The 19,294-nt window shown below is 38.6% G+C and overlaps 1 protein-coding gene across 1 annotated transcript in view; it reads left to right on the top strand.

The window, feature by feature from the left end:
* Nucleotides 1-9,484: 9,484 nt before the first annotated feature.
* The window catches only part of LOC110048201 (SMAD family member 3-like), an 18,950-nt gene continuing 9,140 nt past the window's right edge, over nucleotides 9,485-19,294 (top strand). The window contains exons 1-2 of the mRNA XM_020753982.2: nucleotides 9,485-10,054; nucleotides 15,340-15,477. Of these exons, the coding sequence (XP_020609641.1) occupies nucleotides 9,661-10,054; nucleotides 15,340-15,477 (532 nt within the window). The 5' untranslated portion in view covers nucleotides 9,485-9,660. The remainder of the gene's footprint in view (nucleotides 10,055-15,339; nucleotides 15,478-19,294) is intronic.

Here is a 19,294-nt window from a genome sequence, read left to right as displayed (position 1 = left end):
GTACCAGCAGAAGAAAAACAATCTTATTGGCTGCATTGAAGTCACGTGCCTGTCTAGACACTTTGCCGCGTCTATAGTTGTCTGATGTGGTGTTACGCAAATAACAATTTCAATAAGCTCTCCTGCCAAGTGATTGGTCAGGATTATGATGGACGGAAGTCACTCATGATTCCCCGCAAAAGATCGAATTCACAATGAGCTGATTCCACTTTGTTTGTTCGGAAGATGTCTGGTTTCTTTGTGGATTTGGGGTATTTTGTATAAGCCATGTGGTGTACTGTTAAAAACAGTCCTGTGGGTAGCCCAGATGTTTGGAGTTTATTCAAATTTTCTTTTACTGTTTGTCTTTTTATACCGGACCAGTTTGCGGCGAGTATTCCTTTTTCACTTTACGGTTGAAATCAATCGCAAAGAAAAGAGAATTCGTTTTAATGCCAAATTCTCAAAATGAAACTTACTGCAAGTTGTAATTGACGGGTTCAATATTGCCGGGAAAGTCACGGAGAGATTGAAACAATAAAGAAGATCAAAATAAGTTCGTTTACCTTTTATTCCTGCTTGTACCAGCTGAGGTCAGCCTTGAAATCCTATTAAAAACCAGCAAAGAATTACTTTTTTACCGCACGCCGCTACGAATACCACTATTGAACCAAATATCAGTTTCCATAATTTTCAATATTATTGTTTTATTTTATGCGCAGTCATTCTGAGTCAGCGGTTTCATTTCTAAGAACAAACCCCACTTTTATCCGCAGTGGCGAAAAATATACCTGCCGAGAGTCTGTTGTGCACTAGCGGGGAGTACCCTCGGGGGAGTACCGCCCTTTGCTGAGATCTATTCTCAGTCAGTTATCTTGATAGCTTATTGGAATTGTTTTAGTACACATTATGGTCAAGTGTAAGTGGAGTCGTATGGAAGGGAGATTGATGTTTCCCCTCGTCTTGTATAGCATGGCCTAATCACAGGTGGCCCGGCCCGGCCCAAGCACACAAATGTACAGGATTTGCACGGGAAAAACGGTTATACTCTTAGGCCTAAAAAAAAAACACAAAGGAGTAGTATTGCTTCAGTTGGTCGATTTATGGCAATTTGGGTGGTGTCTCTTAAGTTTCACTGCTTTGTCCGCCCAGTATATACAAGGCAGTGAAGCTAATAAAAAACACCTTAATTGCCATAAATCAACCTAGATACCTCACGGACACTAATGAAACACACACCTCGAGCAAGGTAGTTTCATCTTTATTCATACTCCTTGGTATTTTTTAAGATTAAGATCACAACAGTTTTTTTTTTCCCATACAAATAACAAATCCTTATATTTCGACTATTGGGTAACCCGAGTATTACTGTATGTACCGGCACGCTCTTGGGCCATCTGTGGCTTATTTAGCTGACAGGCTGCTCAGACAATGTGAGGAGTCACGGGAAGAAAGAAAAAAATACAAATTCTTAAGTATGCTGCGCTGCGGCACATGGTGCTGTATAAACTCGCGATCTTCACGTGCAGCAGCACGCGCGCACAACCTCCGGCTCGACTCATACGAAAACGTTTCTCTTTGGATAAGACCCTGGTTTGTTTACACACTCGAATGTTTCTTTTTTTTTTTTAATGACGTGTTAACATTTCTACTACCGTTCAGTATTTTGGGTGTAAGTGAGCCTAGGCCGGTTATCCTGTCGCTCAGCTGGGAACAACTTTACTTTGTCTCCAAAGGATCGGGGATTTTTTAATGTACTTTGTACCTCCCGTAGGTAAAGCACTCAATAACGGAAATATTTATGGCTTAAACATTAGTTACCGTCGAACGAGTTTTAGACTTAAAAAAAATAGCGTCTGGGATATTAAGAGATACAGATGATTGGCGGACCACTAAATTTTGTCCCGGGAAGTAGCCAGGGATTGCCAAGCTCTAATGTTACCCTACTTTAGGTTTATCTTGTCTCGCTTCGCCGTCAACTTTTAATTAAAACGTCCCAACATCAGTTCCAAATGTAATTGTTGTAACAAGTCGTTAGACATCTTGAAGAATAACAACAGGTTTAATCACCCGCGCAATAGTTCCGGACGTGTTCATTTTTCTCACCTGGTTTTTGTACGGCCATGTCCACACGTAGGCAAACACATTTTTTTTAGCCGCCTTTCGTTCACACATAGCGAAAAGTAAACTGTCTATTTTCTTATATTTCATAAAATATTTCTGCTCGAGCGCGATTGGTTTAAACACGTCACGTGACCGAATATTCTGCGCGTGTTGCGAAAAATATTTGAAGGATAATAAACACAATAGCCTCCATTTGGCGCGAAAATGTGCTCGGATATTCGTCCTTGGACACTATCTGTTCCTCAAAGCTCACAGTTTTCCTCGAGCTACGCTTTCGGAACAGATAATGTCCGCGGACAAATATCTGAGCAGATTTTCGCGCCAAGTGGAGGCAATTGTTTATTTATATAATAATTAAATGAATGCGCGCGCCCTGATTGGTCAATCGGCTATGGTTTATTGTGCCAGGAAAACTCACGGAAATTTCGCGTGTCTTCTGAATTAATATATAAAAGCAATAGACCACAAGTTTCTATGGTTTAGAGGCATGATAAACCACTTGAGATGTTGGAAGAACACTCGAAGAATTCGTAAATCACTCACCTGCGGCTCGTGATTTACGAATTCTTCTCGTGTTCTTCCAACATCCCGCGTGGTTTATCAGCCTATAAACCATAAAAACTTGCGGTCTATTGCTTAAATATACGTTCTCTGGAGAAGGTAAATTCATAAACAATTAACGATTAGCCATCTTTGTGTACTTATTTTGGTGTCGATACTCGCTATCCATGGATAGAAATTTCCATTTGTAAACGCTAATGTCGCAACGCTGCTCATTGCAGCTGTGAAAACCAGTATTGTCCAAAGTCCTCCTCAAGTGCTAGATACATTTGAGCGGTTACGATTCCTTTCTTGCCTTACATCGCATCGTTCCGGTTAACAGGTGTAAATCATTCGTAAATGATTACCGGACTCTCAACGATGGTATGTTTTTACAGATCCATACCTATGAATTAAGTATGCTCGTTAACATAGCCTCGCTCCCAATGTGTGGCTTCATAGCTCAGTTGGTAGAGCATCGCACCGGTATCGCGGAGGTCACGGGTTCGAATCCCGTTGAAGCCCTGATTTTTTTTTTTTTTTTTCAGGCTTCTTCTTTCCAATTGCTTAAATTGGAAAATTTACTGCGATGATCATTCTTCACTTTCACTTTTATAGCCTTGCAGACCAACTTCAGTGTCAACCTGGAACGATTATCAGGGAAAGAAGCCATAACCATGTGTACAGCCGACATTTCGCAATTCGCAACTCGTTCCATAGTTACGAAGACTCCGCTGTAAGTGAAACAATTCGTGTGTGGCTTCTAAAAGGCCCTGGACAAGCCGAGTTTAATTGCTATATATCTCAAAATTCTATGTTCTCATTGTTAAACCTGCAGCATGCGAGTAGTTGTGACTGATCACGAGTAGGATTGCATTTTCAAGGAGAGTATATGGTAAGTCAGTTTGTTTGCTCACATCAAGGTCGATCTTGATCGGGTTTCGCCCCCACCCCCAAGTTAGGTAAAAGGCCATTGCCTGATTTCAAACCGAAAAGGACTAGGTACGAATCTGTAAATTATGGGATTAGCAACTATTGATCCACATAGTCATAAAGTGCAGATCAAGCTTTACAAAATCCCCAAGTTTGGTGTAAATAGACCCAATAGTAGGCAAGATACAGCCGTTTGAAAACGTCAAAATTTACAAAGAAATGTATAGCTATCCGGACGCTGCGAATTAAGAGACGCAAGTATTCCCAGAGCTAAATCTGTTGACCAATCACAGCCAACTAGTCCTAGACATGCAAATTATTATGCCGCGGGTTAATAATCTGAGAACTGTAAGTACATGTCGCGAAAGACAATGGCATTCTACACGATGGTCCGGATGACCCAACATTTCTTTGTTAATTTTGATGTTTTTAAATAGCTGTATCTCAGTCAAAACTAGCCTAATTAACACCAAACTAGGGGATTTTGTGAATCTCGGTGTGCTCTTTCTGACCACGTGGATCAATAGTTGCTAATCCCATAATTTACTGACTCGTACCTAGTCCTTTTCGGTTTGAAATCAGGCAATGGGAACCAACTTCGATCCTTTGCCTTGTCATTGAGGAGAAAGAAGGAAGACAAAGGAGAGAGAGCCCTGGATCGAGGTTGCATGGGAACAGGGTTGCAGTATTCTTATAATGGAGAATTGAAAATTGCCGTAATGAACATATTTTTAGAGGCAATTTTTCTTGTTGTTGTCCCACTTACAGTTAATCCTGTTGTTTTTCTTTTCAAGACTTCGTAAAGGGCATCAAAACCTCTTTTGCTGGTACTTTTTAGTATTGCAGATAACTTTGTTTTGGTTCCAATGATGTTATACCGTTTTCTTTTACATCAATATGTCACTGGATTGATGAAAACTGTGTCAATACTTTGCACCAAATCATCCATATGCATTTTGATTTCACGACTCCTAAGGGCCTTGCTCCAAGGGATAAAAAAAATAGAGTGAAGTAAGAAAAGGAAGATAAGAGAGTGGAGGAAAAAAAGACTGATATCCTTTTTAATTTTTATATCGTCTATTGTGAAGGATCCGTTGATGTCCAGTAAAAATTTATTTGTGGTGAAAAAATAATCGTGAGCTTCGTTGAAGCAACGGAAGCGCTTATTAGTGAATTGTCTACCATGTTACGTTTGGAATGAGCTTCCTTGAGTTCGTTTTTAGAAGATATATGTGATGAAAAGTCGAACTTTTTTTGAAAAATTGAGACACAGTCATTCCAAACGTGAGAGGATGTAATAGCTGACTTGCATCTAAAACGCGTTTTAGTTGCATGATCTTAATAGAAACCGCCATCAATTCCTCAACTATTGGCTATTTCCGCTAAACTGCCAAGTGACAGTCATGTAATCTGCCAGAAGAACCAATTCTACTTTAAAATGTTAAGTGCGTTAATTTAAACCTAACAGCTTGGTAAATTTCGGTTCCATTGTCATGTTTGTCTTCATAAGAATAACTAATAATAATTATTTTTAACAGTAAAAGCCTTTTGACCTGGACCAAGAGGTGGTGGTAATCAGTGGATTGGGCCGGCACAACTCGAATACGGTAGAACCGGACGGTCAAGCTACAAAACAACTGAATGTGCTATGATGGCGTGATAACTTGCCGACCACTCTCTAGTGGTCGCACACTATTTTGATTGGGTAACAAGAATCGAAAGTGAGCTTCCACGAAAATTGCCAAAGACGGAACTAATGAGTGCTCACCATTTAGCTAAAAAAATCAGGGAATTTCGGTTGAAAGTCAAATGGAACAGTAATTTTCCGGGAAATCCGTTCGGAAATTGTGGACTACATCTTCCTTTACTGTTCGGAACGGAACGGCGGAAATTTCCTTACTACTTGCTTAATTTTCCAGTTCCAGTCTCTCATCATCCGAAAACAATAACGCAAAATTGAATTGCAAAGGTAAGCGAGCGCCATCTTGTTCGTTTGGGTTGCTGAGTTTGGAAAAACCCTTATATTCAAAGGCCATCCTAACGGGTTTATTCTGACAAATGGTTAACACCCAATAGCTAGCTACCCGGACTGCACATACCATTACTTGTGGAGGTTACAAATGCGAAGCCATGTTAAACCACGCAGCAGTCATAATTCTCAAAGGGAAAAACTTATGCAAGTCGCCTAGGATCATAATTCCAGAAACTTGACTGTAGTTATAAATTAGGTGAAGGGCAATGGAAACCCTTTGATCGATTCACACTGCTTTGATCCCTTTTTCAGTAAAACGAAGCAAACATGGCTCCGAGGCTTTCAGGTCAAAATTGCAAATTTTCTAAGTTTCTTTTGTCCCTCAATTCTCAAAGAACACTTAGATACAAAGAAAACAACAAATATAGGTGTTTGTCCCGAAAGCCTCGGAGCCATGTAAGAATATTGATATATCGAAAGTGGCCTATTGCACTTATGCAGTCCTTGATCATTCTCGCACGAACAACACGACTTTATTGAGGGGAGGGGCGGGGGCAGTGGTTCATTGAGCGAGTTTCCAATGGGTTAGCGTTAAATCACAAAAAACGAATTTACATCTACGCTCTTTAAGTAGGTTTAATCCTTTTGATGTTTGCTAAAGCAGGCTTGTGTTTTTAAAAAGCACCGATGTATAGTTCTTTGTTTTTGAGTAAATTGTCAAATGCCCCACCTCCAAGCAGCCAGTAGCGAGCAAATGCCCCCTGTGGAGACCTACAACCTGTCAAATGCCCATCAAATGCTCGGCAAGGGAGGGGGAGGGAGAGATAAGGGGCTTGGATTTAATTTGACAGAGCTCTGCTTTGGTTCCCTCAGTAGTAATACGACTTCAAAAATAAGCTTTTCGAGGTCACATGCAACAACAGTTATTGAATAACTACCCCTTAAGTTTAAAAAATTGTGTCTGATTATAAGCGCGACAACTCACTAATGCATGGTTCGAGAAGCATGGAAGTTAAGTTAATCCTGTCAATAAGGAAGTCGTTCAGGTGACAAACCTCTGAAGATAGTGTTTTGAGTTGTTTTTCTTAGAAATGCGAAAATAAGTAAATAATATTAGCTGATGCTAATAGTATTAGCTGACAATCACCTATACATGATTCATGATTCTTCAATAATGATATCACGCAAATGCCAGTCATTGGTTAACAAGGTGTGGTTACCCTTTTTCTAGAACAGGCTACCATAGCAACAGTACAACCTGTTAGAACCAAAATGTTGCAATTTGAGAATTGAAACCTGATTTAAAACTGTTACACCAAAAGTGCTAGCAATGCCACAAACTAGAAATACGATGACGTACAATGTTTCTGTCTAGAGCTTTTGCCTTCAGTTCTGCCAAAATATTCACAATCTTCTTCCGTGTTTTTCATTTTTTGCTCTACCAAGAGGGGGGTGGTTAGCCACTCAATCCACTACCCCCTCCCGCAATCCGCTCCTGAATTCATCAATTATATCAAAACCTTTCTTTGTCCGTCCCTCGTTCTCTTAACAACTATCTGTTCTGACTACACTAACATGAGACATTCAATGATTTAGATGCATTTCGTCTCATAACATAATCTGTATCCTTGCAAATTACAACCATTGGTCAGTTCTAACAATATCTCACTCGTTCGCTTCGCTCACTCGTGAGATATTGTTCTTGCCACTCGAGCATAAAATTCATATCTTCTCGCCACCGTGTAATATCCTCTATATCTACCGTTCCGAGGTAAGAGAGAGGATCCTGGGAACGAGGTTGTGGCTTATCGTTCAATGGCGTCACGATTCACCACGAAGAAGTGAATGAATTTTCTGAAAAATCTTGAGGAATTTCAATTCTAGACACTTTTAATGTGAAAAGAAGAATCAGGTTATTACGCCAGTGCGCCCTTTCTTACTGCGCGAAAAAAAAGGCTAGTCCGTCAGAGCCTTCATCCAAAGCATCGATCGTCATCCGTAACGACAAAGGAGTTCACGAAGAAGCAAAAGCAGTGGGAATCCATCGGCAAAGTGACTGGCTCAATGCAGCAGACCCGTTGTCTTATGAAGACATGCCGTAGGCCCAGTGATGATTCAAGTCAAAGTCAGTGTTTTTCTTTCAGCACTTAAGGCTTACTGTAAGCTTACGCTACGTGCCTCACGAGTATTTTGATTGATTAGGGATTGCGATTTGCGATTTCTGATTTCAGAATTCGAGTTTCAGAATTTGATTTCTAGATTCTGACTTCAGGTTCCAGAGCCGGCTGATTTGTGAATTGTTATCTCTAATATCGGGTTACTCATTGCCTGAAAATCAAACATTTTATATCAATAATAATTAGAACTTACAACTGAACTACATCTAAGTTACGATTTTCTTGATTTCAGAATCAAGAAAACAGGTTAGCCACAAAGCATCCTGATTCTCCTGATTGTTTCTTTATCCCGAGCAGAGGGTACTTCAGTTGTATTAATTACATAAGCTTATACAAAGCCCACTTGTATTTATACCCGGGGGTACTTCCTCATATGGGCTATATAGGTATGTGCGGCCCCAAAGAGCATAGTTTTCAGCCATTTTGGTCATAAACAGGGTATTGATTTTAGCTGATTTTGGCCATTTTGGTCATAAATAGGCTATGGTTTTTGCACTCTAGCCTTGATATGGTTTTTTTTTTTGAATTTATTAATTTATTATGTTTATGGTAATTTAACACTGGTCCGTGAACTAGGGAACTAATTATAACGTAGGTCTTAAACAGGGTTTTGATTTAAGGGTCAGGTCATAAATAGAGTTTCGAATTTTTGGTCAGGTAATAAATATAATAGGGTAGGGAATATCGCAGATTTTGGTCATAAATAAGGTAAGGGTTTTGGGAAGCGGGCCGCACACCCCCACCCAATTTTTCTCGGAGCACCCCCTGGGTATTTATAAAACTCGATTATACAGAAAACATTATAAAATTGGCAATATCGGATATTTGGTCTCAATACTGCTTATAATGAAATAAAAAGGAACATTACGGGTTGGCTCAAAAATATGAAATTTATGTCACTCTCGCTTGTACACTACGCTCACTCGTCAGATATTGTTCTTCCCACTAGGATATAAAATTCATATCTCTCACCTCCGTCTAATATCCCCTACTTACAAGCTTATTAATTTTAATAAAATAATGTTGCTGAAGTTTGATTTTTAATGTTTAATTTCTGGTTTGAAATCTTTAATCTGATTTCTTGTCCTAAAATCGAATATCAGTGCATTACTAAAACAGAAATCAGCAAGACCTTCAGGACTAGTTGTTTCAGAATTAGAGCGTTTAGAAATGAAGTAAATTGATTGGCTACAAAACTCCCTAAGTGATAGAGACGCAACTGATCATGATAGGGCACCGTAAACCCACTCTATCGGTGGGTGGTTAAATATCAACCCGAAGTGTTTTCAGTGTGTTGGTTGCGCGTAACTTGTAATAACATTTATGACAATTTTAATCAAATTTGCTTTGAGACTCATTTCATTAACCTACATATAGCCACCCACCTAACAGTTCTCCACCCTGTGGAGGGTCGTGGGGGTGGCAAAGATGTTTGCACATATACATATGGCCGGCACGAGCCCATGGGCTCCTGACGATGGCTAAATTTAGCCTCCAGAAACAGTTTCTTCTTTGAAGCGAGCGAAACTACTAGTAAATTTAGAAGAAGAGAGAATAAGAGACTGCGGTCGACTTATTCCCGAAGAGTTTAAGCAGCCTCTCCTCTCTGATGCAATGTTCGAGCCTGCGCGTTTGACCAAGCTCCCCGACCAACAGGAACTCTGGGTATATCGACCGCAGCGTTGTGTCACTGTCAATAGTATGTGACGTCAATACAGGACGAACAGTGATTGGCTGGTGCTGTATGTACCTCCCACGGAAAGGTGATGGGAATACCTCACCTGTCAGTCAAGGAAATGGACTCGATCCTATGCAAGGAAAAAGGTAAGGGAGATTTAGAGCGCAAAAAGCGAGTTGCACTTGGATATAAACGTGGTATAGAGTGGCTTGCATCGAAAGAAAAGGGATCTGGACTAGCCAGAGTGTGGTCGTAAAATGACTTCGCTTCTTCCTTTCACGCCGCCCATAGTTAAAAGGCTGCTGGGCTGGAAAAGAAGTACGGATGACGATGATAAATGGGCCGAGAAAGCCGTGAAGAGTTTAGTGAAGAAATTGAAGAAAACTGGAGGCCTCGAGGAGCTGGAAAGAGCGATCACCAACCCAAGTATTCCCACAAAGTGTGTCACAATACCTCGCAGTTTAGATGGCCGTTTGCAAGTGTCGCATCGTAAAGGCTTACCGCATGTGATTTACTGTCGGTTATGGCGTTGGCCCGACCTGCAAAGCCATCATGAACTGCGACCTATCGAGTCCTGTGACTATGCCTTTAGCTTGAAGAAGGATGAAGTTTGTGTGAATCCTTTTCACTACCAGCGAGTGGAGACCCCAGGTAAATTTGTTTTGAGTAATTATTCTCTGCGCAAAGTATGCATCGTGGAGGTCGTAGAGGTTTTTCGCTTTGTGTTCGCTCCGCATCGCAAATTAGTCTATCGGGTTTTGTTTTGATCTAAGCGCGCGTGTAACATTACTTTGCACACTAGTCGTGTGTCTCAGCGATCGTTCTAGATGTCAGGATGTCTGAATAGTTTACTTAGGTCAGAATTCTATTCTGCCTACATTAAACCAGCAGGGATAACGAGCTAACGTACAACATCATATCCTTGTAATGCCTAAGTTGTGAAGAGGATACGTATGTTCTTAGCTCTTGATTAAACGCTCGAGCATGTGTTCGATAATTGCCAGATTGTAAGCAAGGTAATGTGCATTTTTCTAACTTGAGAAATGCAATCCGAGTGGAATGAAAGGTCCAAGAGAAATCCCCAGTACAGCGAGAACTTAATATTCGTTCGTCCTTGAGTTTGTTAGTCACCGTAGAGCGTTAATCGGCCGTTGTGTCTTAGTATTTGGATCCTTGGACGTGTCTGAAAACCTGCAAGTTCATATCAAGAGAAGAAAGTGAGTTCCGGAATAGTTTTTGGTCGATTCACAGTATCAGCTGTTTTTGATGTCCAATATTAAATTGTTGCTTTATAGATGGAGTCTTTGATCCGATCTGATCGGTTAATTTCCATTTTCAAAACAGTGCCTTGATTTTCCAAGGCTTTCGAGGGTAAATTTGTGTAACTAACCGTGAAGCAAAGCCAGTCAGGGTTTTGCAGGAGTAGATAGTGTGACTTGCCGCTGGAGGCAGTGCTCGGTGTCTTTTTGCCCGTTTTCAAAACATGCATTTGTCATTCGTTTAGGAATACTACAACATTGTGTTCGGTCGATCCAGTTTTATGCGATGTGTGGATGTGATGAAAGCAATTATCAATATTGCCGCGGTTCAGATTTGCCATTATTTCCACCACGTAGATACAATTCCAGTCTCTATTTCTTCTCTGAAACCGTAGAAAACAAATCGATTAAACTTGTCTTCCTAGAGCCTCGTTTAAAATAAATAATTTTGGGGGAGCTTAACTGCGCGATTTAGTCGATTTTGTTTGACAAACGCTTCTGTTTATGTTAGCGTAGACAATTCGAACATCACGCTAAGCGAACTTTCAAGTACTTTTTGCACCAGTTTGACAGTGGTCAATGACACATTGTTTCACTAAAGTTTTATATTGATTTTAAAGTCGTTGAAAAATTTATTACCGACTTTATTTGTCATGAGTTCCTAGTGTATACATGTATGTGTCACGAATTTGCTTGGAAGCTTCGCAAGCGAAGATTTTGAAGCGGCCAGAACGAAGAATCCATTTAAATGCTGTTCATCTCTTTCTCGAATCTTTCCTTCATCCATAACATCAGAAAATACCCTACATTAATTAAAGCATTCTGGCTGTGAGTGATTGTTGTTGACTTTAGAAGTTCATTTCTTGTTTTCGGTATGTTAGGCGTGCTAAAATCTATTTTCGTCAATTTCCGCTTGTATTTTATATATACATGAAAGAGCTGCATGAAAACAAGTTTTTGTTACACAAATACCAAATTTTGCTCCGAAGATATATAATTAAACAGTGGGAATCGGTACACAAGTTTCGAACGTTGTAAGAAGCAATTTATGACGGCGAATCAAATACAAAAGGTTTGGGCTTGCCTCCGGAAGGGAGTTACCATACTTTCCTTGTTATCTGATATAAACATCAACGATCAATTGCAGATTTTATTCACGTATCGTTTGATTTTTGTCAAACCACAGAACTCTACTGAACGCATTACTTGACTCGCACACGGAGAGCAGTGATCTTAATTTTAACATCAACTTTTATTTACAAATTTATGAGAATATGAAGTTAGTGATGGATGGCTTATTCATTGATGGTGGAGTCTTACTTGGGCTAGTTTTGAAAATCCTGTGTTCAAGCTAGAGAACCTCTTGTAACTTTACCTGATGTATTTTTTACCTTTGGAATTCATTGTTATCGTTTGAATCTGTTAGATTTAACTGTCCAATATAAGGTATCTTTGTTTTATCTTCAAAGGTGTTTTCAAATGCTTGGTTTTGTTAGAGCTTTATGTCTGTGTAAACTGTTTTCCTTGACCTTTCTTGTATTTTTGTGGAAATCGTCGGCAAGATGTTGTCCACACAACATGCATGTAAAATTTTGGCAAACAAACTCATGTTGGTGTAAGAAGTGAATTGTTTTTTACTGTTATCAGCAGAAGTTGAAGATAGGAAGTTTTTAAAGATAGTGTTAATTGGGGTGAGGTTCATTCACCTTTTGTTGTGTTTGCTAGATAATTCCATAGCAACATCAAGTCTTGTTACATTTATTCTTTGTGAGAGAATGTCGTAAATGAACTAAGCCATGCATAAACTGTTGTTGAACCAAATGTACCTTACCTTTCTCACTTGAATTGCACTTTACTTGCTTGAGAGTTTTGTACATCAAGCGAGAAACCAAATTTGGTTCAGAGGCAAGTTATGTATGACTCACTCAGCTTTTAACATTCACCCACGAAGTACATACTGGCTGGAACTTTTCAGTGTTCATGTATGCATAAGATGTTTTTTCTTGGAAATAAGAGAATTGCATTAGCTGAGGAACCTTTTAAACTACCTACAATTAGCTTGCGTAAATTTAACAAAAAATAATTTTGCTTTGAATATGGTAGAATACATTACTTGTATTTATTTAAAGTTCTTTTTTCCTAGCTAATAGTTGACTACTTTATATAAAGTGTGTGTACCTGTCTTGCATGTATTGGGAGATATCCTACAGGTAGATGTATCGTTTTTGCAAAAAGACATCTACAAGAGATAATTTGAAGAGTTTGTGTACATTACATGTGCATTTTTTCCTGCAATGAGAATGTTTTAAACAGCTTTCAGAAAGTCTATGAAGGTTAAATTAATATGTTTTTCATTGTATTTCCCTTGGGGCAAACAGCATAAATAAATGAAGTGTTTTTTTGGCCATGACCTCTTTTTTTTTTTTTTGGACAATTGGATCAAAACATTGGGAAGGCCATCCAAGACTGAACTACACATGTATACATGATGCTTGTATGAAATCTATCATAGCTGAAGTGAAATGCAAAGTTGATCATCTGAAATATCTGAACAGTTTTGTTTGATGCAAACCTAATTTTCCATACAGATACCCTTTACTTATGGATCTTTCAGTCAAGTTATAAGAGCTAGATGCAAAAAGGTGAAAATTAAATATAAACATGATTTCAGGGCCAGAAATCCAGTGACCAAATATGCCATGTACATTGATCTATAGAAATAGCTCAGTGCTTGCCTTGAAAAAATGAATTGAAGGTTTTTGAATTTTGTGTAATAAAGAAGTCATCACACTATTTAATCAGTGACTTTGTGACTTACATTGTACTTGTATACACACACATAAGTGATAATGCCTTGCAATTTTATTCACAGCACCCAACCAATATAAAGCTCTCATTAGAAGAATTATTCTAGTAATGTAATTATTGTACATATACAGGGCTTGAAAAAAGTGTTGTCCCATTGTCCCGGACAAGTAGACCCCTTCTGGGCAAGTAAATTTTCATTCTCACTTGCCCAATGGGCAAAGGGTCAGGCAAGTTGTGCACCAAAAATATCATTAAAAGAGTGAACTAAGACTTCGCCAGCGCAAGCAAAATTTGAGAGCTACCTGTCTCGAGGACAAACTGAAATTTATGTTTTTGTCAAGCCCTGGCACTTATATTATTCTATTAGGTTACTCCAGAAAAAATACACCCCCCCCCCCTCCCCCCGATGGATGGCAAGCATTTCTGAGCCCCCCTTCTGACTGGATTTCCCAGACCGCTAGAACCTCCCTCCTGCCCGGATTTCCAAGCTCAAGGACCCCCCCTCCTGCCTGAATTTCCATTTTTTTTAAAGGCCCTAACTGGAAACAACAGGCAATAGAAAAGATGTAACATTTCATCCAAAAGATCCCTGTTAATTATAATTTTAAAAGCTCGGCGAATATTGCAAATTTTGAGATTTAAATTTCAACATTTTTTAAATCAGAATATTCAAATGATCGTGTTTAACATTTGAGTGATCTCACACTCTCCTCTAAAATGCCATTTGCCTTTTTCTGTACCACAACAAATGTACAAGATAAGAAATTCGTAAGTCTTAAAAATTATGTAAATGTAAGAAAAATTATAGCAAAAAAGTCCTTAAGGCGATTATAAATAAAAACTATAATTTCAGTTTTCTGTGACAAGATGGCCTACATTGGCACATGTTTACTAGATCGAGTCCCCGTTGTTAGGACTGTTAGTGTGACATTTAAGAAAGCTTTTTGAACTAGACTAATTTTAAATTTCCCCATTACCTTGATGTGTCTGTAGGTCAACTGGAACTCTTGCCTTTCTTTCAAGCACTCAAGTTTTTATGTGTAATGCCCACGTTCTGGCTTCCATAAACTTGTCTTTTACCATATGGATCATAAGGCATGGATAATAAAGTGGAAGTAGCCTAGATAAAACTGCTTGAAACTCTTGTAGATTCAACGAGGAATCTTCAATGTGAAATAATTAAAGAACTTAATATTGGGGTATATAGCGGCATTTACCATGAGCATAATTTTGGACAACCTGGATTCCACAAGAAAACTGATTGTTTCGGCTGATCTAGTTATTTTGCATGGTGGTATCGTATCCACAATTTTACGGTTACACATCATAAGGGGTAGGAAATAAATTCTACACAAATTGTGCATACGCATGTTAGCCAGCAAAACGAGTTCTTGGGTTGCCTGAATAAAACAGAAAAGTACAACTGACTCACCTAGTCTTTTCTTCACATTTTTGGGGATGTTAGAAAGTACAGGCGCGGGTGGCCTGGGTACTGTAAAAATGTTCCAGGCGTTGCGTGCTCAGTCGACGTTGTTTTATCTGGTCGTAAAGCTGTTGTTATCCATTTATTGCGCTGGTTCTTCATGATTAACAGGACCTACAAAGGTAAACTTAAAGCATATGAGGCAAGAACACTATAAACTGAAAGACTACAAGATTTCCCATTGCAAAGTTCAAGCGAGGTTAAAGTTGAAAAAGACTCCTGAGGAAGAATTTTTAGGTTCAGATCCTCCCCTCTTGCCCGGATTTCCCGAGCCATCAACCCCCTCCCCCCTCCTGCGAGAATTTCCAGTTTGCCATCCATTGGGGGGTGTGTATTTTTTCTAGAATAACCCATTGTGATGTACATGTCTGCTCTGTGTGTTTCAGTACTTCCACCTGTCCTTGTTCCGCGTCAAACAACAGAACTACCCAGAGAACGCCCACCATTGCCTGAATACACACGGCCTGAAAATACCACATTTCCTACTCAAGAACCAACTAATTCACCATTTCACCAACTGCCTGGTGAGTAACTTGTGGTAGATTCTCTGACAGTTCATTAGTCAGTATACTGTTTCTTACTGTCCAGATATATATTTGCAAACCTGGAGGATATACGAAGACTCCACACCTGATAATTACACTGCCAGGAAAGAAAAGTCTTGTCATAATAAAGTTCAAAAGAAAAAAATTCATACAAACATTTTCTGCGAAGTAGTGTACACTAGTGGTGAGAATGTGATTGTGAACATACTTTGATTTACTTTATGTGCAATTTAGGTAAATTACAACTACATGTATGTAATCAATTTGAGTAAGTTAATTGGTTTATGTATTTATATATTGTTATTAACAGTAAAGAAAGAACATTACTTCATTGACACAATTGATTCAATAGTTAATTACAAGTTACAGATCTCAGTGTACAGGTAATCGTGATCTTTCTAAGGCAAATGTCTTTGGTATCGGCTGTAGGTGTTAGCCTTATTAAAGTTATGTTGGCCTTATAGAGCATTGGCCTATTAGTAATTGTGGTGTTATGTACATAACCCCTGGGAGGAGGGCCTGTTTATGCAATTCTTTATTGGTACTTGTATGGAGGTTTGAATGGATAGTTTCTCTTAGAAGTGGGGTGATTGAGGAACGATTTTTTCTCTGCTATCTTGTACAGGGGTAAAAACAGGGGACTTTGTTAAGAGAGACAGATTGTTTTTAAGTTTTGTGAAATGAGGCATGGTTTGCACAAGCCTTTAAAAGTCTTATAAAAGGAATCCATGAAAGTCAAATGTTGAATTTTCACCAGTAGTCCTCGAATTTTGGTTGTCATTTGAATACTTGATACTACAGGATAAAAAATAATTTCAACATGGAGGTACAAACTGTACAGTACTGCTCAAAACTTATAAGCAAACCAAAATTTGCATTACTAATGCATTAACAATGGGAAGGGGTAAAGGCATGTGTTTTGCTGTGTTAGACTGCATTTTGACTTTGCGTTTTAGCGTGTTTTTAAAAGTAAACACATTAGTATGTATGAGCTTGGTTATTGTTTGCTTCTTTTGTTGCTTTGTGAAAGGAGGTTAACAACCTTTTCTAACGACCACATTCAGAAGGAGTGTCATTTGTCTTCAAGGAGCAGACATGTTCTATTTCTTTCATACTGGCTGAATATTGCGGTGGTTACATAGTGATACATGCCATTTTATTTTGAGTCATTCAACCTCAAATACAATGATTTGCATTGCGATAAATCAGCTTATTAAGGTAATGTGGCTTTCAAACGGGGCTGCGTTAAAGTCAACAGACAACACCGGAGAGTTTCTAATTCTTTTGTACTGGATCAAGATCATAGAATTGATCATTATCGTTACTTACCATTTTGCTTAATTCATTCATTTATTTGTGAAAATATGTTCTGCAGTTTCGAATAAAACAATATTACAAGAAATAACGCTTTCAAATAATGCGGTAGGGTGAAATTTTATTTTATCAATGCCAAAAAAGACAATTGACAAGAACGGCAAGCTGATGTTTACTTCTCTCATTCCAGCTGTTATCAATCTCTGTGATTTTCACACAAACTAGAATCATTACATACGTGATTTGTTTTCATTCAATCCATCGCTAATAAGATATTTCTTCCTTTCTAACAAAACAGGCCCTTCAAGCTTGAGAGCTTTTGAGGTATTTAAGCCGTGTGATCAAGAACTTTTCACGATGCTTGAAGAAGACAATAGCTAATTGGGCTGCAAAATGCCACATAAACAAATTATTTCAAGATGAAAATCCAAATTAAAAACTTGACGCATCATTGAAAGCAACGCAACAATAATATTCCTATTCCAATCTTCTTTATTTATTTTGTCGCTTTTCTTACTTGTCTTGTGGAGAGTAAAATTCAATGTTTGGTGTGCGACATCTCTTCTCAAAGCACGCATGTCCCCAAGTCCCAGATAAGCTAGAAAACTTTAACTAATGGAACAAAATTGTTTTATTTGTCTCCTTTTGCTATACAATAGCGGTGAAAAAAGGAAATATTGAAGCATCAAACATCTCCTGTTAAATTATCAGCCTTCACATCTTTGAGAGATGCTGTGTAAACACTGCAGTGGACGTCATAATTTTTATTAACAGCTATTTTTAATCCTTGAAAGAAATTTGATTGGGGCAAATTTTGATCATGTGTTAGGAAACCACTTTCGAACTGTGGGTTGCGTGTCAAGCAATCAGCAAATCAACACTTTAAATTGTAATTTTTGTCAAAGTTATGCTAAACACTTGATTACTCATGTGCCTAAAATTTACTCGTGTCAATCGTTATCAAAAATTTAGTTGGAGGACAGCTTACCTGGGCTATTGCCCATCAGGCAAGTGAGGAGAGAAAGTTAATCCTGCGTGCGATGTTTGCTTAGTTCTGAGCAGTACTGTAAGTCAGGAAAAACATTTGGAGTCTCAAAAAAAAAAATGATTTTGATGGTACAGAAACATACAGATTAATATGTGAAATATCTAAAAGTGGAAGTGATCCCACCTTTAATGGGCTCTGGAGTAGTCTATTTTTTTTAAATTTGCAAGCTCAAGTATTCTTCTTCACAAAAGATCTTTTTTGTGTGCGGTTTAGAAGAGGTTCTGAATAATTAAGCAGTTAAGCACTTGAATATGGAATTAATTGAGTGAGCAGTTGCCAAATTCTTAAAGACAAAGTGTTGTTTTCTCAGAGCCTTTATGTATTCTATATTGTGCTTTCAAGTTTACTGTTATTTGACATTATTGTTGTCATTGGTGGTGGTTGTGGTGGTGGTGGCAGGGAGGGGGAAGGTTTGAATTAAGAACTTTGGAAGGGCTCCTTGCAGAGGCCCCCCCTCCCTTGCCTGGGACTCCTCCCTTTCAGGGATGGCTGATGATAGGTGCATCATGAAACTTTTACAGTTCCTGTATTACAAATGAATATAAAACAGTGCCTATTGATGTACTCAGAACATGCCAATGTTTGTGCTGCATGTACAATCCACAGTATGTCAAGATGTCCAGTTTGTCGATGATTTACCTGTATTTTGCACAGTAGGCCCTTTACATGATTTGGTAACTTGGTACAAAATCAATCATATTGGGCCACATGTTATGCAATGGGAAATCCAAAACAAAGAAAGTCATAAGTCAAGGCTGGCTTTCCTTTGTTTTGGATGTCCCACTTCGTACACTGTATCTTGTGGTGTAGTATGGCTGATTTTACTGTATGTGATTTTACCTTGAGGTCACACATGTACCAGATACATGTGCATTGTAACAAAACCAAGCTACTTTGCAACAAAAATACGCACTGGTATCCTGTGATGTGACTCTCTTTGACTTACTATAAAACTGACAGAGAATGCCATACGGGAGGATAATGTATAGATGGCGGCTACCTGCTCAATTTTCTCTATTTGCTCTGCTTCTTCATGCTTAATTCGGTTTGCGTAACCATAATACATGTTCACTTTTTGTAACACAGAGCTGATAAAATTGGTACATGTACTATGTGGATCAAAATTGTAAGGCAGAACTTATGTGTCAAATAGTTACCGTATTTACCCGTGTATAATGCATACCCGTGTATAATGTGCACCCTGATTTTCCGGACAATTTTTGAAAAAAAATACCCACCAAAACAAAAGACAAACAATATGTATATTCCATTGCAACAGTTTAATAACATGAACTTTCAAGCTTACAGTACTCAGGTAATTAGTGTTGACCTGCCGGTATACTTTTCTAAATCACAAAGCAATTATTTACAACAGTTTCGAAGTGAGCGATAATTTTATGATTGTTAACAGTACCTCAAAATCTGTAAAAATTC

Source organism: Orbicella faveolata, unplaced genomic scaffold, assembly GCF_042242905.1.
Source record: "Orbicella faveolata isolate gen_17 unplaced genomic scaffold, um_ofav_v1 contig_1, whole genome shotgun sequence".
Lineage (NCBI taxonomy): Eukaryota > Metazoa > Cnidaria > Anthozoa > Scleractinia > Merulinidae > Orbicella > Orbicella faveolata.
Note: the sequence above shows the minus strand (reverse complement) of the source record. Positions and strands in the feature narration are given on the sequence as shown.